The following is a 16,111-nucleotide window of genomic DNA, read 5'->3' on the forward strand; positions in this document are numbered from 1 at the left end:
CCCCAGATTATGGGGTCCCAGCCCCATATTAAGCCCCTTTAACCCCAGATTATGGGGTCCCAGCCCCATTTAATCCCATATTAACCCTATTTAATCCCATATTAACCCCATTTAATCCCATATTACGAACCCATACCCCAAATTATGGGGTCCCAGCCCCAGATTATGGGGCCCCAGCCCCATTTAATCCCATATTAACCCCATTTAATCCCATATTAACCCCATTTAATCCCATATTACGGACCCATACCCCAGATTATGGGGTCCCAGCCCCAGATTATGGGGTCCCAGCCCCATTTAATCCCCTTTTACCCCCAGATTATGGGGTCCCAGCCCCAGATTAAGCCCATTTAACCCCATATTATGGGGTCCCAGCCCCAGATTATGGGGTCCCAGTCCCAGATTAAGCCCCTTTAACCCCATATTATGGGGTCCCAGCCCCATATTAAGCCCATTTAACCCATATTATGGGGTCCCAGCCCCAGATTATGGGGTCCCAGCCCCAGATTAAGCCCATTTACCCCCATATTATGGGGTCCCAGCCCCAGATTATGGGGTTCCAACCCCAGATTATGGGGTCCCAGCCCCATTTAATCCCATATTAACCCCATTTAATCCCATATTACGGACCCATACCCCAGATTATGGGGTCCCAGCCCCAGATTAAGCCCATTTAACCCCAGATTATGGGGTCCCAGCCCCATTTAATCCCCTTTACCCCCAGATTATGGGGTCCCAGCCCCATTTAATCCCATATTAACCCCATTTAATCCCATATTACGGCGCCCATACCCCAGATTATGGTGTCCCATACCCAGATTATGGGGTCCCAGCCCCATTTAATCCCATATTAACCCCATTTAATCCCATATTACGGCCCCCATACCCCAGATTATGGGGTCCCAGCCCCATTTAATCCCAGATTAAGCCCTTATACCCCCAGATTATGGGGTCCCAGACCCCAATTATGGGTCCCAGCCCCATATTATAGGGTCCCAGCCCCATATTAATCCCATTTAACCCCATATTATGGGGTCCCAGCCCCAGATTATGGGTCCCAGCCCCATATTAAGCCCCTTTAACCCCAGATTATGGGGTCCCAGCCCCATATTAAGCCCATTTAACACCATATTATGGGGTCCCAGCCCCAGATTACGGGGTCCCAACCCCAGATTATGGGTCCCAGCCCCAGATTATGGGTCCCAGCCCCAGATTATGGGGTCCCAACCCCATTTAATCCCCTTTTACCCCCAGATTATGGGGTCCCAGCCCCAGATTATGGGGTCCCAACCCCCTTTAATCCCATATTATGGCCCCCATACCCCAGATTATGGGGTCCCAGCCCCATATTAAACCCCTTTAACCCCAGATTATGGGGTCCCAGACCCAGATTATGGGGTCCCAGCCCCATATTAAGCCCATTTAACCCCAAATTAAGCCCCTTTACCCCCAGATTATGGGGTCCCAGCCCCATTTAATCCCCTTTTACCCCCAGATTATGGGGTCCCAGCCCCAGATTATGGGGTCCCAGCCCCATTTAATCCCATATTAACCCCATTTAATCCCATATTACGGACCCATACCCCAGATTATGGGGTCCCAGCCCCATTTAATCCCAGATTAAGCCCTTATACCCCCAGATTATGGGGTCCCAGCCCCAGATTATGGGGTCCCAGCCCCATTTAATCCCATATTAATCCCATTTAATCCCATATTACGGACCCATACCCCAGATTATGGGGTCCCAGCCCCATTTAATCCCCTTTAACCCCAGATTATGGGGTCCCAACCCCATTTAATCCCCTTTTACCCCCAGATTATGGGGTCCCAGCCCCATTTAATCCCATATTAACCCCATTTAATCCCATATTACGGCCCCCATACCCCAGATTATGGGGTTCCAACCCCAGATTATGGGGTCCCAGCCCCAGATTATGGGTCCCAGCCCCAGATTATGGGGTCCCAACCCCATTTAATCCCCTTTTACCCCCAGATTAAGGCCTTTTAACCCCAGATTATGGGGTCCCAGCCCCATTTAATCCCATATTAACCCCATTTAATCCCATATTACGAACCCATACCCCAGATTATGGGGGCCCAGACCCCAATTATAGGTCCCAGCCCCAGATTATGGGGTTCCAACCCCAGATTATGGGGTCCCAGCCCCATTTAATCCCCTTTTACCCCCAGATTATGGGGTCCCAGCCCCAGGTTAAGGCCTTTTACCCCCATATTATGGGGTCCCAGCCCCAGATTATGGGGTCCCAGCCCCATATTAAGCCCCTTTAACCCCAGATTATGGGTCCCAACCCCATTTAATCCCATATTACGGCCCCCATACCCCAGATTATGGGGTCCCAGCCCCATATTAAGCCCATTTAACCGCAGATTATCCCCCTTTACCCCCAGATTATGGGGTCCCAGCCCCATTGAATCCCATATTACGGATCCCATACACCAGATTATGGGGTCCCATACACCAGATTATGGGGTCCCAGCCCCATATTAAGCCCATTTAACCCCAAATTAAGCACCTTTAACCCCAGATTATGGGGTCCCAGCCCCATATTAAGCCAATTTACCCCCAGATTATGGGGTCCCAGCCCCATTTAATCCTATTTTACCCCCAGATTATGGGGTCCCAGCCCCATTTAATCCTATTTTACCCCCAGATTATGGGGTCCCAGCCCCATTTAATCCTATTTTACCCCCAGATTATGGGGTCCCAGCCCCATTTAATCCCCTTTTACCCCCAGATTATGGGGTCCCAGCCCCAGATTATGGGGTCCCAGCCCCATATTAAGCCCCTTTAACCCCAGATTATGGGGTCCCAGCCCCATTTAATCCCATATTACGGCCCCCATACCCAGATTATGGGGTCCCAGCCCCATTTAATCCCCTTTTACCCCCAGATTATGGGGTCCCAGCCCCATTTAATCCCCTTTTACCCCCAGATTATGGGGTCCCAGCCCCAGATTATAGGTCCCAGACCCAGATTATGGGGTTCCAACCCCAGATTATGGGGTCCCAGCCCCAGATTAAGCCCATTTAATCCCAGATAAAGCCCTTATACCCCCAGATTATGGGGTCCCAGACCCCAATTATGGGTCCCAGCCCCAGATTATGGGGTCCCAGCCCCATTTAATCCCATATTCACCCCATTTAATCCCATAATCCGACCTGTTGGACACCACGATGGCGTCGTTGAACTCGGCCCTACAGTTCTGCCTTAGGGCCGTGCGTCCCCCCAGATTAAGACCCTTTAACCCCATATTATGGGGTCCCAGCCCCAGATTATGGGGTCCCAACCCCAGATTATGGGGTCCCAGCCCCATATTAAGCCCATTTAACCCCACATTAAGCCCCTTTACCCCCAGATTATGGGTCCCAGCCCCAGATTATGGGGTCCCATACCCAGATTATGGGGTCCCAGCCCCAGATTAAGCCCCTTTAACCCCAGATTACGGACCCATACCCCAGATTATGGGGTCCCAGCCCCATTTAATCCCCCTTTACCCCCAGATTATGGGGTCCCAACCCCATTTAATCCCATATTATGGCCCCCATACCCCAGATTATGGGGTCCCAGCCCCAGATTAAGCCCATTTAACCCCATATTAAGCCCCTTTACACCCAGATTATGGGGTCCCAGCCCCATTTAATCCCATATTCACCCCATTTAATCCCATAATCCGACCTGTTGGACACCACGATGGCGTCGTTGAACTCGGCCCTACAGTTCTGCCTTAGGGCCGTGCGTCCCCCATTGATCCCAAACCCCATATTAAGCCCCTTTAACCCCAGATTATGGGGTCCCAGCCCCAGATTATGGGGTCCCAACCCCATTTAATCCCCTTTTACCCCCAGATTATGGGGTCCCAACCCCAGATTATGGGGTCCCAGCCCCAGATTAAGACCCTTTACCCCCAGATTATGGGGTCCCAACCCCATTTAATCCCATATTACGGCTCCCATACCCCAGATTATGGGGTCCCAGCCCCATATTAAGCCAATTTACCCCCAGATTATGGGGTCCCAGCCCCAGATTATGGGGTCCCAGCCCCAGATTATGGGTCCCGACCCCATTTAATCCCCTTTTACACCCAGATTATGGGGTCCCAGCCCCAGATTAAGCCCCTTTATCCCCAGATTATGGGTCCCAGCCCCAGATTATGGGGTCCCAGCCCCATTTAATCCCATATTACGGCCCCCATACCCCAGATTATGGGGTCCCAGCCCCATTTAATCCCATATTAACCCCATTTAATCCCATATTACGGCCCCCATACCCCAGATTATGGGGTCCCAGCCCCATTTAATCCCAGATTAAGCCCTTATACCCCCAGATTATGGGGTCCCAGCCCCATATTAAGCCCCTTAACCCCATATTATGGGGTCCCAGCCCCATTTAATCCCATATTAACCCCATTTAATCCCATATTAACCCCATTTAATCCCATAATCCGACCTGTTGGACACCACGATGGCGTCGTTGAACTCTGCCCTACAGTTCTGCCTTAGGGCCGTGCGTCCCCCGTTGGTCAGCAGCGCGTTGGCCCCATGGCGACGATGGAAACGAAGCTCCGACCCCAAACCAGCCCCACAACCAATGGGGGGGGATCCTATGGGGCAGGGGGACAGCGGGGACCCCCCCAATGGGGACAGCTCTGGGGGCAGCTCTATATGGGGTAGAGGGGGGTGGGGGGGTCAGGTATCCCCATATAACCCCATTGACCCCATATATCCCCTTATCCCACCCCATATATCCCCATATACCCCATATCCCACCCCATATCCACCCCATTGACCCATATATCCCCATATCACCCCATATATACCCCATATATCCCAATATACCCTATATACTCCCCATATACCCCATATATACCCCATATATCCCCATATATCCCCATATCCAACCCCATATATCCCCATATCCCCCATATACCGCCATATATCCCCATATATACCCCATATATCCCAATATACCCTATATACTCCCCATATACCCCATATATACCCTATATACTCCCCATATACCCCATATATACCCCATATATACCCATATATACCCCATATATCCCCATATATACCCCATATATCCCAATATTCCCTATATACTCCCCATATACCCCATATATACCCCATATATCCCCATATAACCCCATATATCCCCATATAACCCCATATATCCCCATATAACCCCATATAACCCCATATATCCCCATATCCCACCCCATATATCCCCATATATCCCCATTGACCCCATATATCACCATATACCCTATATACTCCCCATATACCCCATATATACCCCATATATCCCCATATACCCCTATATCCCCACCCCAATGACCCCATATCACCCCATATATCCCCATATCCCACCCCATATATCCCCATATACCCCATTGACCCCATATATCCCCATATATCCCCTTATCCCACCCCATATCCCCCCCATTGACCCATATATCCCTATATCACCCCATATATACCCCATATATCCCCATTGACCCCATATATCCCCATATACCCCATATATACCCCATATATCCCCATATATCCCCATATATCCCCATATATACCCCATATATCCCAATATACCCTATATACTCCCCATATACCCCATATATACCCCATATATCCCCATATACCCCATATACCCCATATATCCCCATATATCCCCATATCCCACCCCATATATCCCCATATATCCCCTTATCCCACCCCATATCCCCCCCATTGACCCATATATCCCTATATCACCCCATATATACCCCATATATCCCCATTGACCCCATATATCCCCATATCACCCCATATATACCCCATATATCCCCATTGACCCCATATACCCCATATATCCCCATATATCCCCATATACCAACCCCATATCCCCCTACTGACCCCATATATCCCCATATCCCCCTATATCCCCACCCCATATCCCCATATCCCCCCCATATCACCCCATATCCCCCCCCATATATCCCCATATATCCCCATATCCCCCCATATCCCCCCTATTGACCCCATATCCCCCCATATAACCCCATATCCCCCCATATATCCCCATATCCCCCCCCCATCTCCCCATATCCACCCCATATATCCCCAAACCACCCCCACCAATGGGGGATCCTATGGGGCAGGGGGACAGCGGGGACCCCCCCAATGGGGACAGCTCTGGGGGCAGCTCTATATGGGGCAGAGGGGGGTGGGGGGGTCAGGTATCCCCATATAACCCCATATCCCACCCCATTGACCCCATATATCCCCATATATCCCCTTATCCCACCCCATATCTCCCCCATTGACCCATATATCCCTATATCACCCCATATATCCCCCATATATCCCCATATCACCCCATATATCCCCATATCCCACCCCATATATCCCCATATATCCCCATTGACCCCATATATCCCCATATCCCACCCCATATATCCCCATATATCCCCATATAACCCCATATATCCCCATATCCCACCCCATATATCCCCATATCACCCCATATAACCCCATATCCCACTCCATATATCCCCATATCCCACCCCATATATCCCCATATATCCCCATATCACCCCATATATCCCCATATCACCCCATATATCCCCATATCCCACCCCATATATCCCCATATATCCCCATATCCCCCCATATATCCCCATATCACCCCATATATCCCCATATCCCACCCCATATATCCACATATATCCCCATATCACCCCATATATCCCCATATCACCCCATATATACCCCATATATCCCCATTGACCCCATATATCCCCATATCCCACCCCATATATCCCCATATATCCCCATATCCCACCCCATATATCCCATATATCCCCATATCCCACCCCATATATCCCCATATCCCTCCATATACCCCCATATATTGCCATATATCCCCATATCCCCCCCATTGACCCCATATCCCCCCATATATCCCCATATCCCACCCCATATATCCCCATATATCCCCATATATCCCTATATCACCCCATATATACCCCATATATCCCCATATAACCCCATATATCCCCATATCCCACCCCATATATCCCCATATCACCCCATATATCGCCATATCCCCCCATATCCCACCCCATATCACCTCATTGACCCCATATATCCCCATATATCCCCATATCCCCCCCATTGACCCCATATCCCCCCATATAACCCCATATCCCACCCCATATCCCCTCATATCCCCCCATATCTGCCCCATATCCCACCCCATATCCCCCTATTGACCCCATATCACCCCATAGACCCCATATCCCCCCATATCTGCCCCATACCCCCCCATATCCCCCACAGACCCCATATAACCCCATATAACCCCATATCCCACCACATATCCCCCCATATCTCCCCATATATCCCCATATCCCCCCATATATGCCCCATATCACCCCATATACCCCCATATACCCCATAACCATGACCCAATGGCCCCATATCTGCCCCATATAACCCCATATCCCCCCCTATTGACCCCATATCCCCCTATATCCCCCCATATCCCCCCCTATTGACCCCATATCCCCCCATATCACCCCATATCCCACCCCATATCACCCCATATAACCCCATATCCCACCCCATATCCCCCTATACTCCCCATATCCCCCCATATATCCCCATATACCCCTATAACCATGACCCAATGACCCCATATCCCCCCCTACTGACCCCATATCCCCCCATATCCCCCCCTATTGACCCCATATCCCACCCCATAGACCCCATATAACCCCATATCCCACCCCATATCCCCCTATTAACCCCATAGACCCCATATATCCCCATATCACCCCATATCCCCCTCATATTCCCCCCTATTGACCCCATATCCCCCCATATATCCCCATATCCCACCCCATATCACCCCATTGACCCTATATCCTCCATAAACTGGACCCAATGGCCCCATATCCACCCCATATCCCCCCATATCACCCCATTGACCCCATATCCCACCCCATATAACCCCATAGACCCCATATAACCCCATATCCCACCCCATAGACCCCATAGACCCCATATCCCCCCCATATCCCACCCCATATCCCCCCATATCCCCCCTATTAACCCCATATATCCCCATATCCCACCCCATATCACCCCATATAACCCCATATCCCCCCCAATCCCATATCCCACCCCATATCCCCCTATATCCCACCCCATTGACCCCATAGACCCCATATAACCCCATATCCCACCCCATATCCCCCCTATATCCCCATATATCCCCATATCCCACCCCATATCCCCCCATATACCCCCCTATATACCCCCATATAACCCCATAGACCCCATATAACCCTATAGACCCCATATAACCCCATAGACCCCATATCACCCCATATAACCCCATATCCCCCCCCTATATCCCCATATCTGCCCCATATCCCCCCATATCACCCCATAGACCCCATATCCCCCCATATACCCCCCTATTGACCCCATATCACCCCATTGACCCTATAGACCCCATATAACCCCATAGACCCCATATCACCCCATATCCCGCTATATCCCCCCATATCCCCCCCCTATTGACCCCATATCCCCATATATCCCCATATACCCCCTTATACCCCCCATATCTCACCCCATATCCCCCCTATTAACCCCATAGACCCCATATATCCCCATATCACCCCATATATGGCCCCCAACCCCATATCCCACCCCATAGACCCCATATATCCCCATATCCCACCCCATAGACCCCATATATCCCCATATATCCCCATATCCCCCCATATCTGCCCCATACCCCCCTATATCCCCCCATACCCCCATATATCCCCATATATCCCCCTATACCCCCCATATAACCCCATAGACCCCATATCACCCCATATAACCCCATATATCCCCATATCCCACCCCATATCCCCCTATATCCCCCTTATCCCACCCCATATAACCCCATAGACCCCATATAACCCACCTCCGTCCTCAATGATGGTGGCCTGTGCCGCCTGCCCATATAAATCCACGACCCCGTAGACCCCCATATACCCCCATATATCCCCTATTGATCCCATATCACCCCATATCCCCCCCTATTGACCCCATATCCCCCCCATATCCCCCCTATATCCCCATATATCCCCATATCCACCCCATATAACCCCATATACCCCCATATAACCCCATATCCCCCCATATCACCCCATATTCCCCCATATAACCCCATAGACCCCATATAACCCCATATCCCCCCATATAACCCCATATACCCCCATATATCCCCATATACCCCCCCTATATCCCCATATCTGCCCCATATCCCCCCATATCTGCCCCATATCACCCCATATCTGCCCCATATCCCCCCCTAATGGCCGCATATCCCCCCATATCCCACCCCATAGACCCCGTATCCCCCTATATCTGCCCCATATCACCCCATATCTGCCCCATATCCCCCCATATACCCCCATATCCCCCCATATCCCCCCATATCACCCCATATCTGCCCCATATCACCCCATATCTGCCCCATATCACCCCATAGACCCCATATATCCCCCCATATCCCACCTCCATCCTCAATGATGGTGGCCTGTGCCGCCTGCCCATATAAATCCACGACCCCGTAGACCCCCATATCCCCCCATATATCCCCATATCACCCCATATATCCCCCCATATATCCCCATATAACCCCATATCCCCCCCTATTGACCCCATATATCCCCCTATACCCCCCATATCCCACCCCATATCCCCCCTATATCCCCATATATCCCCATATATCCCCATATATCCCCCTATTGACCCCATATCACCCCATATATCCCCATATCACCCCATATATCCCCATATATCTGCCCCATATCACCCCATATATCCCCATATGCCACCCCATTGACCCCATATCTCCCCATATCCCTCCATATACCCCCATATATTGCCATATATCCCCATATCCCACCCCATATCCCCCCTATATCCCCATATAACCCCATATCCCCCCCTATTGACCCCATATCCCCCCTATATCCCCATATATCCCCATATCCCCCCATATCCCACCCCATATCCCCCCACTGACCCCATATATCCCCCTATACCCCCCATATATCCCCATATATCCCCATATACCCCATATACGCCATAACCTGGACCCAATGGCCCCATATCTGCCCCATATCACCCCATAGACCCCATATCACCCCATATCTGCCCTATATCCCCCCATATCCCCCCCTATTGACCCCATATATCCCCATATCCCACCCCATATCCCCCCATATACCCCCCTATATACCCCCCATATCCCACCCCATAGACCCCATATCACCCCATATCCCCCCATATAACCCCATATACCCCCATATAACCCCATAGACCCCATATAACCTCATATCCCCCCATATAACCCCATATACCCCCATATATCCCCATATCCCCCCATATCACCCCATATCTGCCCCATATCCCCCTATATCACCCCATAGACCCCATATAACCCACCTCCATCCTCGATGATGGTGGCCTGTGCCGCCTGCCCATATAAATCCACGACCCCGTAGACCCCATATCCCCCCATAGCCCCCCATATCACCCTATATCCCCCCCATATCACCCCATATATACCCCTATACCCCCCATATATCCCCCCTATATCCCCCTATATCCCCATATCCCCCCCTATTGACCCCATATCACTCTATATCCCCCCATATATCCCCCCTATATCCCCATATCCCCCCCTATTGACCACATATATCCCCCTATACCCCCCATATACCCCCATACATCCCCATATCCCCCCCCATTGACCCCATATCCCCCCATATAACCCCATATCCCACCCCATATCCCCATATACCCCCCATATATCCCCATATCCCCCCCTATTGACCCTATATCCCCCATATCACCCCATATCCCCCCATATCCCACCCCATATCACCCCATTGGCCCCATATCACCCCATAGACCCCATATCACCCCATATAACCCCATATCCCCCTATATCCCCCCATATCCCCCCATATCACCCCCTATTGACCCCATATCACCCCATTGACCCCATATATCCCCCCCAAATCCCATATAACCCCATAGACCCCATATCCCCCCTATATCCCCATATACCCCATTGACCCCATATATCCCTCCCAATCCCATATCCCACCCCATATCACCCCATATATCCCCTAAACCCCCCCCATATCCCCCCACTGACCCCATATACCCCTACTGACCCCATATATCCCTCCCAACCCCATATCCCACCCCATTGACCCCATATCCCCCCATATACCCCCTATATGCCCCCATATATCACCATATACCCCATAACCTGGACCCAATGACCCCATATCACCCCATATCCCCCCATATCCCCCCATATCCCCATATATCCCCCTATTGACCCCATATCCCCCCTATTAACCCCATTGACCCCATATCTGCCCCATATCCCACCCCATATCCCCCTATATCCCCATATATCCCCATATCCCACCCCATATCCCCCCCTATTCACCCCATATCCCCCCATATACCCCCATATACCCCATATATCCCCATATAACCCCATAACCTTGACCCAATGGCCCCATATAACCCCATATCACCCCATAGACCCCATATCACCCCATATACCCCCATATCTGCCCCATATATCCCCATATCCCCCCATATCCCACCCCATAGACCCCATATCCCCCCACTGACCCCATATCCCCATATCCCACCCCATATATCCCGATTGACCCCATATCACCCCATATATCCCCATATACCCCCATATACCCCCATATACCCCATAACCTGGACCCAATGGCCCTATATCAGCCCCATATCCCCCTATTGACCCCATATCCCCATATAACCCCATAACCTGGACCCAATGGCCCCATATCACCCCATATCACCCCATATAACCCCATATCCCACCCCATATACCCCCATATCCCCCCATATCCACCCCATATCCCCCTATATCCCCCCATATCACCCCATATCCCCCCCTATTGACCCCATATCCCCCCCTATTGACCTCATATAACCCCATATAACCCCATAGACCCCATATACCCCCATATATCCCCATATACCCCCCCTATATCCCCATATCCCCCCATATCACCCCATATAACCCCATAGACCCCATATAACCCACCTCCGTCCTCAATGATGGTGGCCTGTGCCGCCTGCCCATATAAATCCACGACCCCGTAGACCCCCATATCCCCCATATATCCCCATATAACCCCATATATCCCCATATAACCCCATATAACCCCATATATCCCCCCATATATCCCCATATAACCCCATATATCCCCCCATATATCCCCATATATCCCCATATCCCCCCCTATTGACCCCATATATCCCCCCCAATCCCATATCCCACCCCATATTGCCCCCTATTGACCCCATATCCCACCCTATATCACCCCATATCCCCCTATTGACCCCATATACCCCCATATTCCCCTATATCTGCCCCATATCCCCCCATATCCCCCCTATTGACCCCATATCCCCCCATATAACCCCATATCCCACCCCATATCCCCCCATATCTCCCCATATACCCACCCCATTGACCCCATATCACCCCATATATGGCCCCCAACCCCATATCCCACCCCATAGACCCCATATATCCCCATATCCCACCCCATATCCCCCCTATATCCCCATATATCCCCATATCCCACCCCATATCCCCCCACTGACCCCATATCACCCCATATCACCCCATATACCCCATATAGCCCCATAACCATGACCCAATGACCCCATATCACCCCATAGACCCCATATCCCACCCCATATCCCCCTCTATTGACCCCATATCTCCCCGTTGACCCCATATATCCCCCCCAATCCCATATCCCACCCCATATCCCCCCCTATTGACCCCATATCACCCCATATATCCCCATATACTCACCCCATATCCCCATATATCCCCATATACCCCCTTATACCCCCCATATCTCACCCCATATCCCCCCTATTAACCCCATATCCCCCCATATAACCCCATAGACCCCATAGACCCCATATATCCCACCTCCGTCCTCAATGATGGTGGCCTGTGCCGCCTGCCCATATAAATCCACGACCCCGTAGACCCCCATATCCCCCCATATATCCCCATATATCCCCATATATCCCCATATAACCCCATATATCCCCCCATATACCCCCAATAAATCCCCATATATCCCCATATCACCCCATTGACCCCATATCACCCCATATCCCCATATATCCCCCCCATATTCCCCTATATCTGCCCCATATCCACCCCATATCACCCCATATACCCCCATATATCCCCCCCCTCCCCATATATCCCCATATCCCACCCCATATCCCCCCTATATCCCCATATATCCCCATATCCCACCCCATATCCCCCCTATATCCCCATATCACCCCATATCCCCCCCATATCCCCATATATCCCCCCATATTCCCCCCTATTGACCCCATATCCCCCCATATAACCCCATATCCCACCCCATATCCCCCTACTGACCCCATATCCCCCTATATCCCCCCATATCCCCCACTGACCCCATATATCCCCATATCCCACCCCATATCACCCCATTGACCCCATATATCCCCCCCAATCCCATATCCCACCCCATATCACCCCATATATCCCCTATATCCCATATAACCCCATATCACCCCATATCCCCCCATATAACCCCATAGACCCCATATATACCCCCATATCACCCCATATCTGCCCCATATCCCCCCATATCCCATATATCCCCCCATATCCCCCCATATCCCCCCCTATTGACCCCATATAACCCCATATCCCACCCCATATCCCACCCCATATCCCACCCCATATCCCCCATATAGCCCCATAACCTGGACCCAATGGCCCCATATCTGCCCCATATCCCCCTACTGACCCCATATCCCCCATATAGCCCCATAACCTGGACCCAATGGCCCCATATCTGCCCCATATCACCCCATAGACCCCATATCACCCCATATCTGCCCTATATCCCCCCATATCCCCCCCTATTGACCCCATATCCCCCTATTGACCCCATATAACCCCATATATCCCCCCATATCCCACCTCCGTCCTCAATGATGGTGGCCTGTGCCGCCTGCCCATATAAATCCACGACCCCGTAGACATTTGGGGGCACGTTCCAGGCGGCCGGACCCTGAGCTGCCCCATTGACGAAGAAATGGAGGGTCCCGTCCTCACGTCGGACCACCCCCACTGTGTCACCGGCCTATAGGAATCAATGGGGCACTATGGAGCCCTATGGGGCACTATGGAGCCCTATGGGGTTTCAGCCCCATAGAGAAACCCTATAGGGCACTATGGGGTGGCAGCCCCATAGAGAAACCCTATATCACCCCTATGGGGCAGCAATGGGGCACTATGGGGTGGAGGCCCCATAGAGAAACCCTATATCACCCCTATGGGGCAGCAATGGGGCACTATGGGGTGGAGGCCCCATAGAGAAACCCTATATCACCCCTATGGGGCACTATGGGGCACTATGGATCCCTATAGGGCACTATGGGGCACTATGGGACCCTATGGGGTCTCAGCCCCCCAAGTGTCCCCCTATATCACCCCTATGGGGCAGCAATGGGGCACTATAGGGTGGTGGCCCCATAGAGAAACCCTATAGGGCACTATGGGGCACTATGGGGCACTATGGGGCCCTATGGGGCACAATGGAACCCTATGGGGCACTATGGGGCCCTATGGGGCACCATGGAGCCCTATGGGCTGGCAGCCCCATAGAGAAACCCTATAGGGCACTATGGGGCCCTATGGGGTGGCAGCCCCATAGAGAACCCCTATGGGGTGTCAGCCCCCCATATACAACCCCTATGGGGTGGCAGCCCCATAGAGAACCCCTATAGGGTGTCAGCCCCCCATATACAACCCCTATGGGGTGGCAGCCCCATAGAGAAACCCTATGGGGTGTCAGCCCCCCATATACAACCCCTATGGGGTGTCAGCCCCATAGAGACACCCTATATAACCCCTATAGGGTACAATGGAGCCATATGGGGCAGCAATGGGGCACAATGGGGTGGCGGCCCCATAGAGAAACCCTATAGGGCACTATGGAGCCCTATGGGGTGGCAGCCCCATATACAACCCCATATGGCAACCCTATGAGTCACCATGGAACCCTATGGGGTGGCAGCCCCCCATATACAACCCCTATGGGGTTTCAGCCCCATAGAGAAACCCTATGGGGCACAATGGAGCTCTATGGGGTGGCGGCCCCATAGAGAAACCCTATATCACCCCTATGGGGTGGCAGCCCCATAGAGAAACCCTATAGGGCACTATGGAACCCTATGGGGTGGCAGCCCCATAGAGAAACCCTATATAACCCCTATAGGGGACAATGGAGCCCTATGGGGTGGCAGCCCCATAGAGAAACCCTATATCACCCCTATGGGGTGGTAGCCACATAGAGAATCCCTATATCACCCCTATGGGGTGGACGCCCCATAGAGAAACCCTATATCACCCCTATGGGGCAGCAATGGGGCACTATGGGGTGGCAGCCCCATAGAGAAACCCTATATCACCCCTATGGGGTCTCAGCCCCACATATGGGGTGTCAGCCCCATATATCCCCCCCTATATCCCCCCTATGGGGTCTCAGCCCCACATATGGGGTGTCAGCCCCATATATCCCCCCCTATATCCCCCCTATGGGGTCTCAGCCCCACATATGGGGTCTCAGCCCCACATATCCCCCCCTATATCCCCCCTATGGGGTCTCAGCCTCACATATGGGGTCTCAGCCCCACATATGGGGTGTCAGCCCCACATATGGGGTCTCAGCCCCATATATCCCCCCCTACATCCCCCGCTATGGGGTCTCAGCCCCACATATCCCCCCCTATATCACCCCTATGGGGTCTCAGCCCCCCAAGTGTCCCCCCATATCCCCCCTATGTGGTCTCAGCCCCACATATGTGGTCTCAGCCCCACATATCCCCCCCTATATCACCCCTATGGGGTCTCAGCCCCACATATGGGGTCTCAGCCCCACATATCCCCCCCTATATCACCCCTATG

The 16,111-nt window shown here is 52.0% G+C and overlaps 1 protein-coding gene across 1 annotated transcript in view; it reads right to left on the minus strand.

The window, feature by feature from the left end:
• Positions 1-16,111, minus strand: part of NEURL4 (neuralized E3 ubiquitin protein ligase 4) — a 182,906-nt gene that overhangs the window by 91,913 nt on the left and 74,882 nt on the right. The window contains exons 11-12 of the mRNA XM_085534229.1: positions 14,123-14,285; positions 4,469-4,679 (exon numbers count right to left, since the gene is read on the minus strand). Of these exons, the coding sequence (XP_085390355.1) occupies positions 4,469-4,679; positions 14,123-14,285 (374 nt within the window). The remainder of the gene's footprint in view (positions 1-4,468; positions 4,680-14,122; positions 14,286-16,111) is intronic.

The sequence above is a fragment of the Coturnix japonica genome, unplaced genomic scaffold (assembly GCF_054131305.1).
Source record: "Coturnix japonica strain WE unplaced genomic scaffold, WE-NBRP24 Scf079, whole genome shotgun sequence".
Taxonomy (NCBI): domain Eukaryota; kingdom Metazoa; phylum Chordata; class Aves; order Galliformes; family Phasianidae; genus Coturnix; species Coturnix japonica.